This window comes from Thunnus thynnus, chromosome 13, assembly GCF_963924715.1.
Source record: "Thunnus thynnus chromosome 13, fThuThy2.1, whole genome shotgun sequence".
Taxonomy (NCBI): domain Eukaryota; kingdom Metazoa; phylum Chordata; class Actinopteri; order Scombriformes; family Scombridae; genus Thunnus; species Thunnus thynnus.
The window spans coordinates 10,015,250-10,033,951 of NC_089529.1; the positions used below are offsets into that span (position 1 = coordinate 10,015,250).

Consider the following 18,702-nt stretch of genomic DNA (forward strand, 5'->3'; position numbering starts at 1 on the left):
CTTATCATAAACTGTTCGTGGCAAATATGTGTTAAATTTCAGAGGATATTGACTGTGATATTTAAAGAGGTTTCATTTAAAAATAGTTCTAAACCAGAGAGATAAATAATATAAGCACATTTGATTCACTGTCATTGCTCAGTCAAGATAACAGCAGTGGATTTACAGATTGTGGTGGACTCTGACAAAGATATAACACTGTAGTCGTTTTCAAAGTCATATTTATTGTTACATGTGAAGCGCTTTAAGAGTAGACATGAAAACGAGACCAAATACAATTCGGCCACTGTCATAGAATATCATGAAGCTACCTGGAATGAAGTTACTGTTTATATTTGGTAATGATGAATACAAAAAGGGAAAAAAAAAGGGAAAAACCTCAAAGTACAAGTACAAATCATCTTTGAGACAAGAAGGCACAGCAGAAGCCAGGAGAGTCCAGTCAGCCTGCTCCTTATCCAACGTAACAGACAAAAACAGAAGCCCAATACAACAAAGACCAGACACCCCCCCCAAAAAAACAAAAAAAAACAGCATTTTACCTCGCGTAATAATCCCAAGAAACAAAACAAATGACGAGTACAGGAATACAGACAGCACATACAGGCTGGTCATTACTATATTTTGACCTTATGGCTTCTGTATACAGATATGTAGAAGTTTATGGTGCCAGTTATTAAGACATGCTTGTACTTCATTGAGTGAGAAGGGATGTTTAGGCGTTTATATGACATGTGCTCCACCTAAACATCCTGCCTCTCTTTTGCCTTGTCAAGCATTTACTCATAAGTATGGTATTCAGGAATGTGTGATGCTTAGTCAAGGATATAATTTACTTATCAGTCTGAGTAAAAATATGTAAACAACCTTGCAGCTGGAAATATGCATACTCGTTTTAAAAAACAGCATTCTTATACATTAATCAAGAGTTCTGCATATTGAAAGTAACAAGTTGTCCTGTAACAGGAGGCCCAGCTCTTCTGAAATTTATAATGTGGGCTCATTTTTAAATAAGAGGACAGCACATGATTCTTCAGGTAACACCTCCGTTAATCAAAAGAGGCGGGGGTGCATGCAAATTTCTGATTTTGACTTCATGTTATACTCATTCAAAAAAACATTCTTCATTCCTTCAGTTGGGGGCTCTTTCAAAACACTAATGGTTTGTGGGTACGAGTATAGTAAGTGTCACAATGATCGCAGCCAGTCTCTTAGACTCTCTTCATCCCCCGACCCATCAAGCAGGCAAAGACTGTCATCACCATCTTGGGCTTGACCTCCACGAGGTCTTCTGGGAGAGCGTAGACACGAGCTCCGATCTTCCTCGCCATAGAGACGGCGTATCTAAGGAAGGACAGAGAGGATTACTTGTATGAAACTGTTTAAACGTAGTGAACGAAATAAAATCACAAATGGCTGGTTGTTTTTCTGGTTTTGTCACAGAAAAATCTTACTTGGCATTCTCCAGCTTGTCGTCTTCGGAAAGGCTGCCAGTTTTTATCAGGTCGTAGTTGATGCTGCCGGGCTGGATGGCGTCGATCAGTTCCAATACTGCCAAGCTGCTGCTGATCTCCTTGTCCTGATCACCGCACAAAACAAAGATCAGGGATCAAACACGCAGGATAAAATTCAGTGGTTTGCACTGAGACTCAGAGATAAAGATCTTTATCTACAGTTTAAAGAAGTGAAAACGTTAAAGCTCCTTACAGCAAGTTAACATCTGCTCCCAGTTTTTGGTTAATCTACATTTACAGTTATTTTCACAGCAATGTAAGCAAAAAGTGGGAAGACTGGTTCACCTTAAAGCTTGAAATCTTAGTTGATTTTCCAGCCTCTGCCAATGTTTCGTTGACCCACTTTACAATGATGTCATCATTTACTTTCTGTCCATCGCCCAGTTCCTCCAGTACATTCAATGTATACCTGAAAGAGAGGAGAGGCACTGTATTTATTATGCATGTGAACTGGACACTCTGGTTAACTTATGTTTTTTTTACTGAAAGACTTGGAAAAACGAAGTGTGAAGTGATGTTTCACCTTCTCATTAGCTGCCACACCAGTGCCAGAGTCAGGGTAGCGTTGCCGTCGTTCAGGTCCTGCCCGCCGATGCCAACGAGGGAGAACTTGGCTGTTTTGCCCAGTTCCACTGCATAGTTGCAATTCTCCAACTTGGAGCAGAAAAATAAAATAATTGGCAAAAGACAGCCATCAAGGATTTTTTTCTTGGATAATATTTAATGGAAATCTTAATTTACCTTTTTCATGTTGGTTCCCAGCTTGGGGTAAGGCGGCTTGTTGACCTTGTTGTTCCAGTCAACAGGCACTTTAATCCTCTCGTAGAGTTGAAGGATGACCATGGCATCCTGCAGGTCTCTACAAGACAATATTGTGTTTGATATTTATTAACATTACATAAATATTCAGATGCCAGTGTATGCAGGAGTGAAACAAACTGTCTCCTCGTATTTCGTCAGTGGTACGTACCCATAAAGATGATTGACATGTGGGTTTACCCCCAGGGAGTTCATCCAGTTTCGGAATGTCCTCTCTTCTCGTGTCTCACCTAGACAGAAAAGGATCATGGGATTTACTGGAGGTCTCAGTAATAGTCAGTGTGGTTTAAAACATTGCTCTTATTTACGTTTCTGATGCCTCTGATATCACTCTGTTAGCTCAAATCACAGTTATCTGGTTGTTACTGACTTGTTGTAAACATGTGATCTGTATACAATGGGAACCAAAGTTGAGTGTTTTGTTGTCACATCCTGATATGAAAACGAGTTTCTATGCAAAAAAAGCCTGTAGGCCAGTTAGGTAGCTAACAAAAAACAGTTGTTTGTTCAGAGCTGGTTGTTTTTAAGCTGCAACTCTGTTGCTTTGGTGTTTGAGCTTTGGGGCAAAGATGGAAGACAAGACAGTTTCTTGTTTCAATTTAGTCTACATTAAAAAAAATCCACTTTATCAAACAAATTTCTTATTATTACTGAATTCACTTGCAAGTTACAGAGGATTTTTTCTGTCCAGGTTGTAATGTAAATAAATATCAAAGCCAATTCTCCAGTAGACCTCCATGATAGCAGCTGACACATATATGGGATAATTTGTTAAAAAGTCTACAAAGCTCTAATCTGAAATTTGAGTAAACTCCTCCTGCTCTCCATACCCACCTTCCAACAGTCCCCAGTCAATGTCCTCATTCTCAGGTTTGGTCAGAGCTGGATATTTGTTAAACAGATTAGCCACAAAGGCAAGGTTGAGTTTGGGGTTTCCACTGACGACGTCAGCTGGGGTGACAAACTGTCGACAGCTGAGCCTGTCCGCCTGCTGCAGCATGGCTTCTGCCCTCTTCATGTCGTCTTTCTCCTGAACAACACACAGAACAAACACTACGATCAGAGATGCTGTACAGCTGTCACCATGTGGTGTAGATTCTCAACCGTCGATGCGCTTACACTGAAGCCTGCCATGTTGATGTCTATGCGTGGCTGCTCCTCGTCGGTGCCTTTTGGAGAGATTTGATTCAGGAGGTGGAAATAGGCCCTTGAGTCCTGGAAGATAATACCAATAAACAAAAACAATTAGATTACTAATTGATAAAAAGAAATTCCACTGTGTAACATAACTGTAACTTTTGTCTCATTACGATAGCTGCAGTCTAATAAATGCAACATTTTGAGGTATTGATAAACCTAAACTTAACTTGCAGTGAGCAAATTGTTTTGTAATTTGTCCATCACCTGTTATATGAGGTATTTAAATGTTTTCTTCAAGTGTGTAGTCTTCTGTAAGCATTAGATTTGCTTTATGAACACAACATTTGGTATATATTAAAGTATCAGCTATGAAACTATACGCAGAAACAAATAATGAATCTTAAAATGACATTTCAGAGATTTAATCTGTAAAATGTAGCGTCCTGTTGAAGAATATGTGAAATATTTTGTTGAACACTTACAAGAATAAAAAGAATGAAAATGAAAGGTTTCTCAGAAAACGTCTGATTTCTATAAAACAGTCAAGCAAGCAATAGCATGAGAAAATAATTACACGGATGATCAGACAGGGACAGGTGCAGTAACTCCTCGTATACCTGCCTGCTTGATTTATGGCTGAAAAGTTTAATGACATTTTCCAACCAACTAACACTTTCAATCTGTAATAGTTACCATTATCTATCAGAACTTCTATAGTAAGATGCATTTTGCCAGAGAGACAAAATAATATCTTAAATGCTTAAATACACATTTGACAGTTTGTGAAATCTTAGCTGACAGAGACACTAACAATTCAATCCTATTTTTGGAGCAGTGGAGGCGGATATTTGAGTGAGTTTGTGCAAACACTGCCTGGACCAGTGTGCTGATAGACACCTGTGTTAGTGGACCTAGTTACTAAAGAAGTGCATGAAAATAAATGAGTGTCAAATAAGGTTAGAAAACCACATGTTAGAAAATGATTTGCAGAGGAGGTGCATTCATTTAGTGTTTAAATACACAGTGTGAACAAAGTGCTTTCAGTTTTAGTGAGTAGCACTACCTTGATGTCAGAGCTGAAGTTATTGATCTTCTGCCAGCCAGCGTTTTCCAGGTGAAAGTTTGCCCAGCGTAGCAGCAGTTCTTCTGGAGACAGCTTCATCAGGTCCTCCAGGGTTTCCCCGTCTCTCAGCAATGCTGCCAGTGCTGTCGAGGGGTGTTAATGATCAGTTAAAAGCTACCTGACAACAGACCAGGGAACCCTAGTGATAGGAACACAGACTCAAACATGCGTTATGTAAACGGAAATCTCAACCATGCCCTGTACCTTCATTTCTGCTGAGTTCGATGTCAGCAAACAGGCCGATCTTGATGATCTGCCACAGCAGGCCCAGCACCAGGTGGGGCTTCCCCTCTTTCAGGTCTAAAGCGCCGATGTTCACAACATGGCAGCCAATGGCAGAAGCTGAGTTCAGGGCCAGGTTGAGATTCTCCTGTAAGGTACATAAAGCGTCAGCTGAGAGGTAAAAAAGTATGAAAAAAAAGCAGCACTGATCTCTAACTGACCTGTATTGTGAACGGTGTCAGCTTCTTCTTATTTATAGTCCTCTCATCGATGGTGTCTGGCACTGACAGATTGATCATTTTGCTGTGTACAAAAAAAAAAAAAAATCACTAATGTTTCTACTGACATATATACATAGATAGATTTTTTATGAATGTAGCAGTATCACTATCTCCACTGTCATGTGAGGTAAAACACTGCTGTGGATGACCAATACAGGCTCTTTTATTCAGCCGTAATGTGAACACAACAGTGAGGGCAGTCAGATGCAGGTATTTGATATTTATTTCATAGAGGTAGCTACAGCAGGTGAGGGAGGGGATAGTGGAGTTGCTGCCTGTGAAAAAGTGAAAACAGGAACACTCACCAGAGGACTATACCGTCTCCGACAGACGTGAAGAGAGAGTCTGTGTTGGGATCCATGGGCAGGACATGTTGGCAGTCAGGGTCTTTTTCCAGAGCAGTGTTGATCCAGTTTACAAAAGCGTATCGCTCCTCCTCTGTAAAGGTGAACATATACAGGTATCAGTTAATGTCACAGTATTGCTCATAATGACTCATTAAAGTAGGCTATATTGTCCTTTATGGGCTTCTTCAATGGTAAACGAAGCGTCTGTACCTGAAGAGGGTACAAAGTCAACAGTTTATGACAAACATTAGCAGCGGCTGGAGGGAGGAAACAGACCAACGTACCAGAGAACGAGTGTTGTGTGCCTTCGCTTGACAGCTCCGACGTCCCTCCAATAGCCAGAATGCCTTCTTTTCTGTTGATGGCCTTGCGGAAAGTTTTTGCTATTTCACTGCCCCTCAGCTCCTGGATGATCTGCAACAACAACAAAGAATACTCAGAAACCAATTACCACTAAGCCTCTTAGATCCTACATTACTGTTTAAAGACATATTTATGGAAACTTTGTAGATGAACGATTGTGTTGTCCAGGTTAACCACTACAACTTGCTCTGGCTAATTAAAACGTGTTCATCGGCTAATATTTTACTAATAGCACGTTTGTTGTGTCAGCATTACAGTTTTTTTAGTTTTAACAAGGAGATTATGACTAAATATCTCTGTAAGCACTAACTTCACAACCAGATAAATTACATGTTGTGATTTATTATACTATGATTCTGGTGAATTGATTTGTAACCGTCACCTTTCACACATAAAACTTATGATGGGTAATTACCATACAGTTGTAAAAGCAATTTTAAAAGCCTCACTCATCTTCTCTCCTTTTACTGTTGTTTGCATCCCTTGTCGTCTTATTGAGCTCCTGTTAGCCGTAATGACAGCCAAGGTCAGCCAGACACAGGAGTGCAGCTGGAGTTTCTCAATGACATGAAACATAAAGCCAACCTACCAGCTACAGGCCTGAGAAAACATCTGGACTCGTAAATGAGTTTCTGAACAATATATATATATATATATATGGACTAAAAAACAAACAAACAAACAAGCAGAAAAAAAACCTGTGTGTATTAAAATAAAAAGGTCCAAGTAGAAGAAGTCAGGTTCATAATAGTAACTAATGTTGTGTTGAGCATTTAAATACACTGTAGTTATTGAAAGCGAAATTGTGCTTTCATTACACATTGACTCATAAGTAAATATAATAAATAAATAATAGGTATTGAAGTGTTATTGTGTCATTAGGGTTATCAACAGTGACACAGCCGTTATCATCCTCCACACTGACACCGCCCTCAAACTTGGCCACATCCCAACATTAAAATCAGGCTCACCAACAATTAATGGGACCATAAAGAGCTTTATGATGTGCGTTCGTACTGTATGAAGCTTATCAGTGATGCACCGGATCGGCTACAGACAAAGCCGCTTTGACAATACATATTCTATGGTAATACGTCTGACACTTCCTGAACCTCAAGTTATTGCTGCTTCATCAGTGACCACAGCCCAACAGGCCCTTGTGTGGCGTTCGAGCACAATGAGCTATTCAGCCTGGCACTGTTTAAAAAGCGCAGCACACTTAACCACAAACATAAACAAGGTCACAGGGTGCCAACTTGCATTTTTTTGTGCACTCTAGGTAAAAGAGGTAACCACAACAAGACAATCGTGACCTTACACACACAATATGGATTTCCACTCAATTCTACAACTCAGCTAAAAGCTTTTTTTTTTTTTTAAAGCTTAATATTCACATGTATGGGCACTGAGGAGGATATTCACTTTCACTCTGCATGCACTTAAACTGGTTTGTTATCATCCGTAGGAACATGTTTTGTATAGTGGAGTTTTATCAAAGCCTTGTGGTGGAGCACACACCTCTCTGAAACAATGGCACAATGCTTTCAAGCAGCCAACTGAGAGGTCCCGGATGTCGTCCCTTCCCGCCAGCACATGAACACAACATCACAGATGGCAACAGTCAACAGTATCGCATCATCGCAATAATCAACTGATCAATCAGGTAATCCTTAAGCAAAGAGTGATTATCTCCACACATTACATATACAGTGGGGCTGTTAATTTTTCATTCATTTCAGAAAGTAACAAGACACAAATATACCCTTATTTATTTTTAATCAGATGCCATATCTGTAAAAGAAAATTAAAAGACAAAGGATTTGTCACATTATAATCATTTCACATCTTCTTTTTTTTTAAACACCTTCTATTAATGCTAGTTCTAGTTTTTCCAGCTCTAATATGTCTTATCTGCTTTATTTATTTCACCCTTTATGATTTAATTGTCCTGAAATATTTTAATCCTGATTTTCACATGTAAATGACCTTGTAGCCTTTACATGTGTAAATCTTTGCTTTAAAAAGGAGCAGTATAAATAAAGTTGATCATTATCATTATAACTACTTCAGAGTCTACAGTTAGTTAAACTCGCCCAAAGTCCAAAGACCAAAACACGTTCAGTCACAGAGATTCAGACACAACGCAGTTAGAAGACCATCCACTTCCATTTGTTTCACTTGGTCGTTTTCATAGTCATTTCATACCTTAAGTTCACTAATGACTAAATAAACAGTCACATATCCTAAAGCAGCACATTTAAACTGTCAAAGAACAACAGCTACATTGTGGTCGACCCTCCTGATCGTAACAGTCTGAGTCCTGCTGCAGTTCTGTACCAGAAGCTGCCTCTGGAAATGACTGCTCCCTCATCACCACTGAAACAAAATACTGGAAGCCACACCACTTTGCTGACCTCACTTCCACATTCCCTGAGTCTGTCTGTGTGTGTGTGTGTGTGTGTGTGTGTGTGTGTGTGTGTAGAGGCCTTTCAACTCTGTTGAGCATGTAGTTGCTAAAAGTTGCCTTGCTGAGCTGAGGAGGGCGAGGTGCTTCAGGCAGAGCAGAAAACAAACTCACAGTATGAAAAAGATCAACAGCGCAAGTTTTTCTGAGCTCCATTTAACGTACCGACAAAAACTCTTCAAAGCTGATCTTATTGTCCTTGTTGCGATCCAGTTTCTGGATGATCTCTCGAACCATGTATCCGGGCAGGGCATGGCCGGCCTCTTTGAGGAGCTCATGGAGTTCATAATCAACGATGTATCCATCGCTGTCGAGATCTACAGAAACACAAAAAGCACCATTAGACACCAGGGGGACTTATTTTCACAACCTATACTGTCAGTTATATTTTTGATTAATCATTTGTCAGAAAAAAAAAGTCAGAAATAATAATAAATGCCCATCAGAAGTTAATTGAGCCTTGTGATATCTTAAAATCACTTTTTTGTTGCAGTGAAAAAACAAGCAGCAAATGTTTTGTGTTTGTTAAAATGGTTTAATTAATAACATCCTGTTATGGTAAACTGAAATACACACCACCACTCTAATAGCATCATTGCACTCATTACTGCACTGTTTACAGTACTTTCATGAACAAATAATAAATAATAATAATTTGAACTATTCATATTTTGCACAGTCTGAACCCTATACATGTATTGTTTATATTCTACATACTTAACCAAATGTAGACATGCTGTTCATACAATCTATCTCTATCCACTTCTCTTCTGTATATACTTGGGCCCAACCTATACTGGACATTTGGGGCTGATGCTGATACCAATATTGATATTAGGGAGTAAAAAAATTCCGATATCGATATATCGGCTGATAATCTTATACAGAATATATACATAAATGTACTTTTTTTTTTGCAATGATCCCTCAAATGTGGTTATCAAAACTCTTGTGGAAAAGATATGTAATGGAGGCATGATATGTTGCAGTTAAACAATAAACTTTATTGTGTAAAATTACATAAGTGCACTGAAACAGTAAACCTCACTGGGAATTTAAGAATTATAAATAACTATAAATAAAAAAACACAAGAAAACATGTACATAGATATTAAACTTGAATTAAGAAAAAGGATCAAATATACATAAAATGCCTATCTAACTTTTAAAAAATCATATATATATATATATATGCTGACTGATACATTGGTCAGGCTCTAGTTTATACATATTTAAAATATTTTCATATATAATATTTGTATGTACATCACTGTACATATGGGAAGATACAGCATCACTTATGCAGTAGCACTTACCTTCCTGCACTCATCTGTAAATAATACTATATTTTTGCACTTCTGGTTGGATGCTAACTGCGTTTCATTGGCTTTGTGTCCGTACTCTACACATTGACGGTAAAGTTGAAGCTAATTTAATCTAACATGGCTTTTACTCACCAATTTTCCCAAAGATCTCCCTCATTTCCTCCATCTCCTCTTTTGTTATCTTTCCAGACATTTTTCTGTGATTGACCTGAGGTGGTCAGTCAGAGAAAGGTGGGGCTGCAGAGAGAGAAGAAGAGCATCGAGTCATTAAATGACAGGAGGAAGGACTCGAGAGGTAACTTCATCCTCACCAGCCTTCCGTAAACCTCTTTTCAGCCCTGTTACCTATCCAGACTGCCGCAACCTTCTGCGTCTTCAGCCAGCACCGCTAACTCCGGTCAATAACCTCGCTGCTCGTGGTTCGCCAAGCAGTCTCAACTCTACTGCCTCTTTGCCAGCACGGATTTGACCTTTCATCCCCAGGCAAAGACACAATTCACATCCCATCTTCTGTCAGGTCTAAAAACTAGTAGTTCTCTTAGCTAATCCAGGCTGATCCCCACCCCCACTGATCGTATCTACTGCTCTCTCTGGTTTCTTTCTTTAGCTCTTTTCCTTTTCCAAACACTTTTCTCTCCCATAATCAAAGTAATTTCCTGTTGTTGCATTGTATAGCAATGAGCCCGTACTGTAAAATAACTGCCAGACGTGCTGCAACTACAGCGCTTCAGTGTTTACAGTAGGTGATTTCATAAAACTGTTTTCTTATAAATCTGCGTACTGCAACAGCACATCCTCCAAATCCTCTAAAACTGACAGTTTTTAACTGCGCTACAAATCAAATTTAATGAGTTGTATTTTTGCGTTGAACTTTCATGCTAACTGAAATACCTGTAATGAAAAGCGATGAAGTTTTATGGGAGAACATAACATCTGGAGTATTTGTGAGCCTTGTGTTTGGACTATTTGTCAAAAATTTGATGCCAGTTCATCATAAAGCTGTTAAATCTGAGTATAAAATGTTTCACTTGAATGTGTACAAGACAAATCACATAACAAGACTAGAATGAGTGAGACTATCTGAATTATTTTGCTTGACTAAAAACACTGTGTTCCAAAACTCCTCCGAGACAAAGTCACCATCTGAAAATAAGGAATTCCTCCGAGTACCTCCTTCCCGTTCTGTAGCGGCGGAGGAATGCATGAGGCCTGGGCAGATCGTGCTTCAGTTACAGAGAGGTAAGCAGGGAGTGCTGCCTCGCTCTCCGAGGCTAAACTGGTGTGATGGCATTCCTCTCTAACACAAGTGTTCAGAAAACAAAGATGAGGTTTACGCTGCAGTTGACTAAAGATCACAGATTTTTCCAGACAGAAAAGTGTTCCCATTTCCTGATGTTAAGTACAGATTGTTGATTTTCACAGCGTATTACTCAGAAATCCTGGGCAAGGCCATTTCTCGTTTCAGAGTGCTACATGTGTAAAACCATATTAGGGAATAGTTGAATATCCGGTTAGTCAGATGGATTGTTATCCACCTGATTGTTAGTAACATTCAAAGTATTTATTCTTGCTTGGACTGGTGAATTGGCTTCGAAGGCCACAGCAGCCTCACAGATGCACATTCAAGAAGACAAACAATAGACAAAAGTCCAGTAACCGTGCATCCTCCTCCTTGAATGAAACTATTAATAGTATTCATGAAAGATGAATCAACAGTAGCCATGTGGTCTCCGTGATGTGACTCAATTCCTATAATGCTATTCTGGCAAACAAAACAAAGTGATGGAATTAAGTTCCCTGTCCTTGTAATGAAGAATGAGTTTCCCCGACCGAAACCATTCAGATGAAATCATTCTGTTTACAATAAAGAAGCAAAATATAGAGTAGAAAACTGGTTCTAGATAACAATATAATAAGGTCAGATTTGTCACTTTAATCAGCAACAGAGATCAAAGTTCTCTCTGTTCTCCGATTCATACAGTGGCATGAATCAGAGAGTACAGAGTGTTTTTCTTACACAAACTGCTACTAAATCAGGGCAAGCACAAACTCCTGACTAAACGATTAGGAAAATGACGATGCGTGTGTTGCTATATTTAACTTTTCTCCACAAGGATGTGAAATGTGGCCGCTGAAGTCGGCCCGTCTACAATAAGGGCCGACAAACATTACCTAATTTGCCAGCCCTTGTCACACCCTCGACACAGGCAGAGTGGAAACAGAAGAGGGGTTAAGTACACGGAGCAAGGGCACAGATGGCAGCGGACAAATGTGAGACGTATCACTGGTGGTACAGAAGAATAGAGCATTTGTAATCACCCTTACAACATGGCGCATAAATCCTGTGTAACGCTAGAAAATGAATTCTGAGTGTCAGGCTCCAAAGACAGTTGCTGTCTTTGACAGCTGGACTGTGTGTTTTGAGAGCAGAGACAATTCCTGCGCTCCTCTGAACGCAACAGCAACCTCCTAAATGGAGTGGCTCATGTTTGCCTAAAAACATATCAATACTCGTGATAGAGTTCAAGCGCATTATTGAAATTTCAGTGCTTGGCTGCAGTGCAAGAGTTCGATAGATAAGAAAAATGCTTTCATACTTTTGACAGATGATTGGACTCATTACAAAGCAAAACATCTTGGGAAAAGATTTTCCAAATTCCAAGACTTTGACGTTTTTGAAAGAGATTCATTAAATATAAGTGCTGTAGTGTGTGTAGGTTTTCAATCAGCCAGGTCATGTGATATCTAGCAGCAGCAAAACAATATTTAGTCTTGAAAATGTTTCAACACTCATCCAAAAGGCTCTCTCAGTTCTCTTGCTCTCCAGTTTACGCCTGGATATCACCCATACACAAGTATTTCTTTCCAAACACCAGCTTTAATTGTCAAGCCAAAAACAGCACATCTACGCCTTTTTACAATCGCCTTTGATGGATCTTTCAGTCAATTTAAAGCGGAGGGCTGGTCCCAGATGGCCGAAATAAATGTGTAGAGCCGACACACCCCGCCCTGCCAGTGTTTTATCCACACAGTTACATGGGAAATGTGAAGCACACAAATAGCTTGGGCAGCCTTCCCAAGTGTGGTCAAGTTCATATGCACACACCCAACAGAGTCTGCAAGAACATGGACATTTTTACTTAGTGACAATCGCCTGCAGATGTGAAGCACACTGACTCATAAACACCATACAGTCTGTGACTGCTGAGTGGATAAGATAAGCGCAGCCATACTGACAGGAAAAGAAAAGGCGATGACAACGAATATTGTATGTAGAGTTTACCTAACTCTAACATCATGTACAGCTGCATGCAGAGCATCCTGGGCCAGGGTTTAGGGGTATTATAAAAGCGTACAAATATGGTGAATCATCATGGAAATATTCAAATGAAATGGTGAGCTGCTAACCTTTACCACTGGAACAACTTGCTCTCCGTAGTAAACTACTTTTCACCAAATGGAAGGAAGATATAGAGAGTAGATGCAACAGGTCATGCTAGAAAAGGTGTTAACACTGCAATCACTACCACCCATCACTTAAAAATGTCATTGGACAGGTTACTGAGGTCCTGCTGAATCAGTTGAGTTGAGGCCGTTTCTGCAGACACACCTACAAAGGTTTGTCATTACTCAACAAAAATACTGTAACGTGTTATCTTTTAAACACTGCAATCAGACTGTACAAGGCACATTTAACTGTAAAATACCACCCTTTTTGCCAAAGTGCCTGTGAGCAAGACACTGTATCCCTCCTTGTTCCGAGGCCATTGTTATGTAGCTGAACTTGAACTTCCAAACAAAGGATGCAAACAATGAGAGACTTTCTATTTGGAGCCTCATTACGTTATTATTTTTTGTTGTAAAAGTGATCCGCGGAGGAGGTTGTGTTTTCTCATAACTTCTAAAGCCAACCTTCACCGAATTTCGGTGACTCAGAGATCATGTTTTTTTTACAGCCAATATTACAGTCAGATTATCTAACACGATCTGTGTTTCAGTGTGGATCAAGATTAAAAACTTCTAAACATTTTTTTATTTTCAAAATGTGCATTTTCAGATTGTACTTTCTGGAATTAACTGTGATTAGATTCAGTTTTAAGAACAGATGCAGCTAATCTGATTTAAACAAAACCAAAAACAAAACAGTTACAGAACTAAGAGTAAAAAAACAAATCAGGTGAAAACAGGTGCAGCTTATAAATAACTCGATCACTTTCACGCCCTTTGAAAAACAAGTGGAGGCACTTGTTTTAAAAGCCCGTCAGCGCAGAAAGTGGAGCAACCTGTTCACTCGCACAGGTGTGAGCGTGTGCGAGGGCGGAACCACGAATATAAGCACCCTCCCTCCTCCTCCTTCTTGACTGTCTGGTTTGTCTTTACAGAGATAACATCAGACACGTAATGTCTGTATTTAAAACACCAACATGCTCTGCTCTCATGTGGTTCTCCACAGCATGAACAAGGGAATCTCACATTTTACTCCAGCTATCGTAAAACATACTATACATACCTCACATGCACATTCATGGGCGATTTGAACACACCAATCAGGTTAATGACAGACAGAGTTCAAATTAACTTTTCTTTTTTCCCTCTTTCCCACAAAAGGAAGTGCACACAACACTTTTTCCACCTGAACAAAACTATGTCCGCTGAGTCCTGTTACTTTCTTTAATAATTAAACATTTTTCATGATCAAAGTACGCCTCCATACAAATGAAAACATGACTTTCACCAAGGACAGACAGCAAGAACTGTTGGAAGGGAAATGACCACTGATGAGGAGCTGTATTCACAACACACTTCTTGTTCCAAGTAACAATATTTATCGAGTTAAAATGTGGGTTTCTCCAACACCATCAGATAGAGAGTCGTTCAACTATTTCTCAACAGTGATCCACAATTGGGATCCCAGATGTAAGTGTGTTGCTGCCCCAGATGGATCCACAGGAAAAATCTGGTAAATCATTCAGAGTAGTAAACAACATTACATAGGCCGCTGTTTTACACAGGCACAAATAAACTGAGTAACAAAAGAGGCTGCTTCATTTCACTGTTAAAACAATCACTGGCCTTTCCCAATATACTGCAACACCCAGACTAAGTCTTTTGAAGTACCAGATATACCAGTTGATGTGCAGTGAGGGACACTCCACTTTGCAATTCTATGTCCCATAAATTTTAAGAAATGTGGCACACAGAGAGGGAGGGAAAGATCAATTAAACAAAGGGTAAATCATTTACTAGAGCTATGCATGCATCATATTGCCTCAAGTGTCAACAAGAAAAAGAAAGAAAACAGATCAGAAGAGCAAACACACACGCCTAGCACTGAAAGGGAACTCTTACACAAGGCTTTAGTTGACTATAATCAGTGTTTACATGGCTCAATGCTAATGTGGAGATCTTTTAAATGTAAGGCTCCACCTATGCGACTTCCTCCGGTAGGCGCCGGTATGCTAACGGAACCGACCTGCCTCATGTTCATAAATGTTGATATTTCCAAACTTAAAAAAGAGAGCATACACTTTCTGTATAATTTTCAAAACGTATACTGAATTTATAGCTACTTATATCTAGTTTTTTATTTTTATTTTAAGTTACTTTAATTATGTCTTAGAGTTACATCTACTAAACGTTACCTGGTGTCAAATTGTAGGGCTCAAAGGCTACTTTATTTCAGTATTTCTAGTATCTATCCAGCGCCCTGATGGGATGAATAGGCTACAGTGAAGGTGTAGCTAAAGCTACCCGGCTAGCGCCAGACGTGCAAGTTTTACAGGCAGGAAACTATCCGTTTACTCCTGCAAATCCAACCGTCCAAACAGTGGATAACGGCTCTCAAACAAAGAGAAGGGTTAGGACAAAGGTGCTATTTTAGCAAAAAATACATCTGAGACAAACTCTGTCTGTAAGTAGCTCTTGGTTAAGAAGTTGCCAGGAAATTGGTACTCACTGTCGGTGCGCCTGAAATTCCAGACAGCGTCCAGTTTGCGGTCCTGCCTCCTCCACGTAGAGACAAAAGTAGACAGCAGCAGGAATGTTTGCCCCGCCCGGCCGGTGACGTCACCTCCAGACGTTGAGTCTGGGTATGGAGTCTCATCTGTGGCAAAATAAAAAACAGAAAGAAAACTTAAAGTTAGAAAAATATATATTCATAAAAGACTGAGGATGTTTTATAAATATTAAAGATTCCATTCAGACATGTTTTAAGATGTAGGCTATATAAAATATTTTGCTTTGAATGATAATTTGTGTCTGATATGTTTTTTCCACACAAAAAAAGTTCAATTATCTTGTTAAAATCCTTAAAAATTACATCTACTCCTTCTCCCTTATTAGAAATTTCAGAATCTATAAATATGTAAATATATTTCATTTCAGAAGTTTAGCTGCTGGACACAAGATGTCTCTTACTTCACTGTAAAGTTCATTCTCAGTGTTTGTGCACTGGAGGCCTCAAGTTTCCACATCACACTTGTGTAAGTTGAATATTGGAGCAAGATTGGCTTCAAAACAGTTGTGATGTCACAAATCATGCTTGTAGACCCGCCCCTTAAAATCTGATTTTCATAAAGCACAGACAAACTTTCCACTTTCAGCAGTTTAATGTGAAAACAGCCTTCTAGTGTCAAACTCCGTTTATACATCAATCTGCACAGTGAAGCTCAAACATTCAACTGAAGGAACAAGAATAAAAAACACATTTTTGAGGGGAGGGGAACTTTAAACAGTCACGGTTTTGTACATTTTGTAGGGTACATATTTTATGTGGGGTCATTGTGGTTAGCACTGTCGTCTCACAGCAAGAACGTTTTGGGTTTGAACCACTGGCCGTCTGGCGCCTTTCTATGTGGAGTTTGCATGTTCTCCCCATTCTCTCCGGATGCTCTAGTTTCCTCCCACAGACCAAAAACATGTTAGGTTAATTGGTGACTCTAAATTGCTCGTAGGTGTATATATCTATACTATATGTTAGCCCTGTGATTGGTGTACCCCGTCTCTCACCCAATGTCAGCTTAGATTGACCCTCTAGAGGAAAGCGGTAAAGAGGATGGATGAATGGATGGATATTATATGTATGTTATTGTACATATTGTTTGCATGTAGCTACATGTTGTTTCTACCCTCCGTGCTACTATTACTTTAGTTTTTTTTAAAATTCTATCTTGTTCTTTATAATTTTGACCAATTTAATTTCTTTGTCTCATGTTAACCATTTCTGTGTGTGTATTACTGAGGTGGTTACAACTGCATTTCATTATGAAATCGTGTATTGCAGGGGTCAGCAATTAGGTTCAACCATGGGCCAGTTTTTTCAGGATTTTACATCGGGAGGCCATTAACAGGCAAAGTGGAAACAAAAGCTTCTATTCTTTGTTAATTTATTTTTATTTTTCCCACTTGTAACTGAAGGCTAAAAGAGTTATAAACACTACCTATTTGTGTCTGTGAACAACAAATCTTTTATGCTCCAATAGGCTAAAGTTGTGGAATTAAAGCAGTGTTAGAATTCACACACCAAAACTTCAGGGGGCCAAATATTTTTGCTTAAGGGCCGGTTTTGACCTAAGGACTGCTATTTGCATACCACTGCTGTATTATATAATGACAATAAAGTCTAACCTAACCCAACCTAACCGAACTTAACCTCCCAGATAGCAAAATTGCTGTGGCCCAGATTCGGCCCACACCCAACATTTTCGGCACTTTCATCCGGCCCACATACCACGTGGAATGATGGCGCTTGGGCGGTCCGCTCTTGTTTCCCGGATCTGGGCCACAAGCAAGCCATATGTCAACCAAGAACAAACCAGATAAACCAGAACCAGCCCACATCCAGAATATACATACCTGAGAGCACAGCATCTTTACCAAAAAAAGCCCACATTTGATCAGGGATACTTGGGCCATATTTGCTATTTTACATGCAGGCCATTTCAGGCTCACATCCATTTTGTCCAGGCCAGAAGAAGGCCAGCAGTGCCACATCATTGCCTGAAGAAGCTCACTTTTGAGCTGAGATAGACTCTAGCCTCCCTATGACCCATGAGAATTGACAGATTTATCTCATGAGTTTTTCTAAAAAGATTAGACATAATACTGTTTACTGTTTCAACTTTTTGTAATTACAGCAAATAAACAGTTTCATCACAAAACAGACTGAGCCTCACGAGGCCCAAAATCTTCGGTAGCAATACCACCCCATGCACATACAGGACAAAAATGTACTCAAAACACTTCCAGTTTTAACTGTTGCCATCTAGATGGCATTTTAACATTACAGAAAAAGATAAAGATGCTTGTGGAACTCTCAAAGAAAAATCTCATATAAGGCCTAAAACAGCTAAAGGCTGGCCCTGGAACCAATAAAGTCAGAATATGAGATTGAAATCAGTTTACACTCAAAATTAGTGTGTAGTGGCTTGGTAGTGGGCTTTTAAATAATTTATATCCAGCCATCCATCAGTGATGTTTCTTGGAAGAGTAGCCTACAAGAGGGTCACTGTCTGCTGCTAATATGGCTCCTTTAAGACTAGGAGAAATATAAACCACGCTATCAGCAAAAAGAAGCCATTGATGAGTTGGATTAAAGGGCATGTGATTGTGATTTAGATGCTCAAAAACACAAATGGTCATCTCTATCATGAATATTACCAGGGGGTTTTACATTTTTTCATTGTCAAAACATATCAGCAAAGGAGAAATATTTAATAAAGACATACATGTGATGAGGATCTGTTTATTGACAATTGGAGTGTCATAAATAGTTCAGTAGCTCGCAAATGATATGATTTACTGTCACAATGCCAGGAAAGAAAGTAGTACAGTAAACACAAAACATGGTGGTATACACACTGTAGATGTAGACAGTGTTGATGATAGTGGGTGGAAGCAACTGAACTGAATAAAATGTAAAATTTTCTTCTTATTACTATTCTGTGTGACACAACAATTGTATAGCAGTAGAGGAAGGTTAAGGAAGGCATAATGACAACAGGTTGTACTAAGAAAGAGAAGTCAGTAAATGTGTTGCTTTAAATATGAGACACAGAGGAGGAAGATGAGAGCTAAACTGTCTGATAATGAAGAATACGCAAGAA

General features: G+C 39.3%; 1 protein-coding gene across 1 annotated transcript; it reads right to left on the minus strand.

The window, feature by feature from the left end:
- Positions 1-204: 204 nt before the first annotated feature.
- Positions 205-15,663, minus strand: LOC137195395 (plastin-3). The gene is made up of 16 exons (XM_067607724.1): positions 15,555-15,663; positions 9,731-9,835; positions 8,439-8,590; positions 5,731-5,860; positions 5,405-5,537; positions 5,040-5,121; positions 4,801-4,966; positions 4,537-4,679; positions 3,453-3,548; positions 3,168-3,363; positions 2,485-2,563; positions 2,256-2,373; positions 2,038-2,168; positions 1,800-1,923; positions 1,455-1,579; positions 205-1,344 (listed from the first exon to the last, which is right to left on the minus strand). The coding sequence occupies exons 2-16, from the start codon at positions 9,789-9,791 to the stop codon at positions 1,212-1,214; spliced, it is 1,869 nt and encodes a 622-aa protein (XP_067463825.1). The 5' UTR covers positions 9,792-9,835; positions 15,555-15,663; the 3' UTR covers positions 205-1,211.
- Between the last annotated feature and the right edge of the window lie 3,039 nt (positions 15,664-18,702).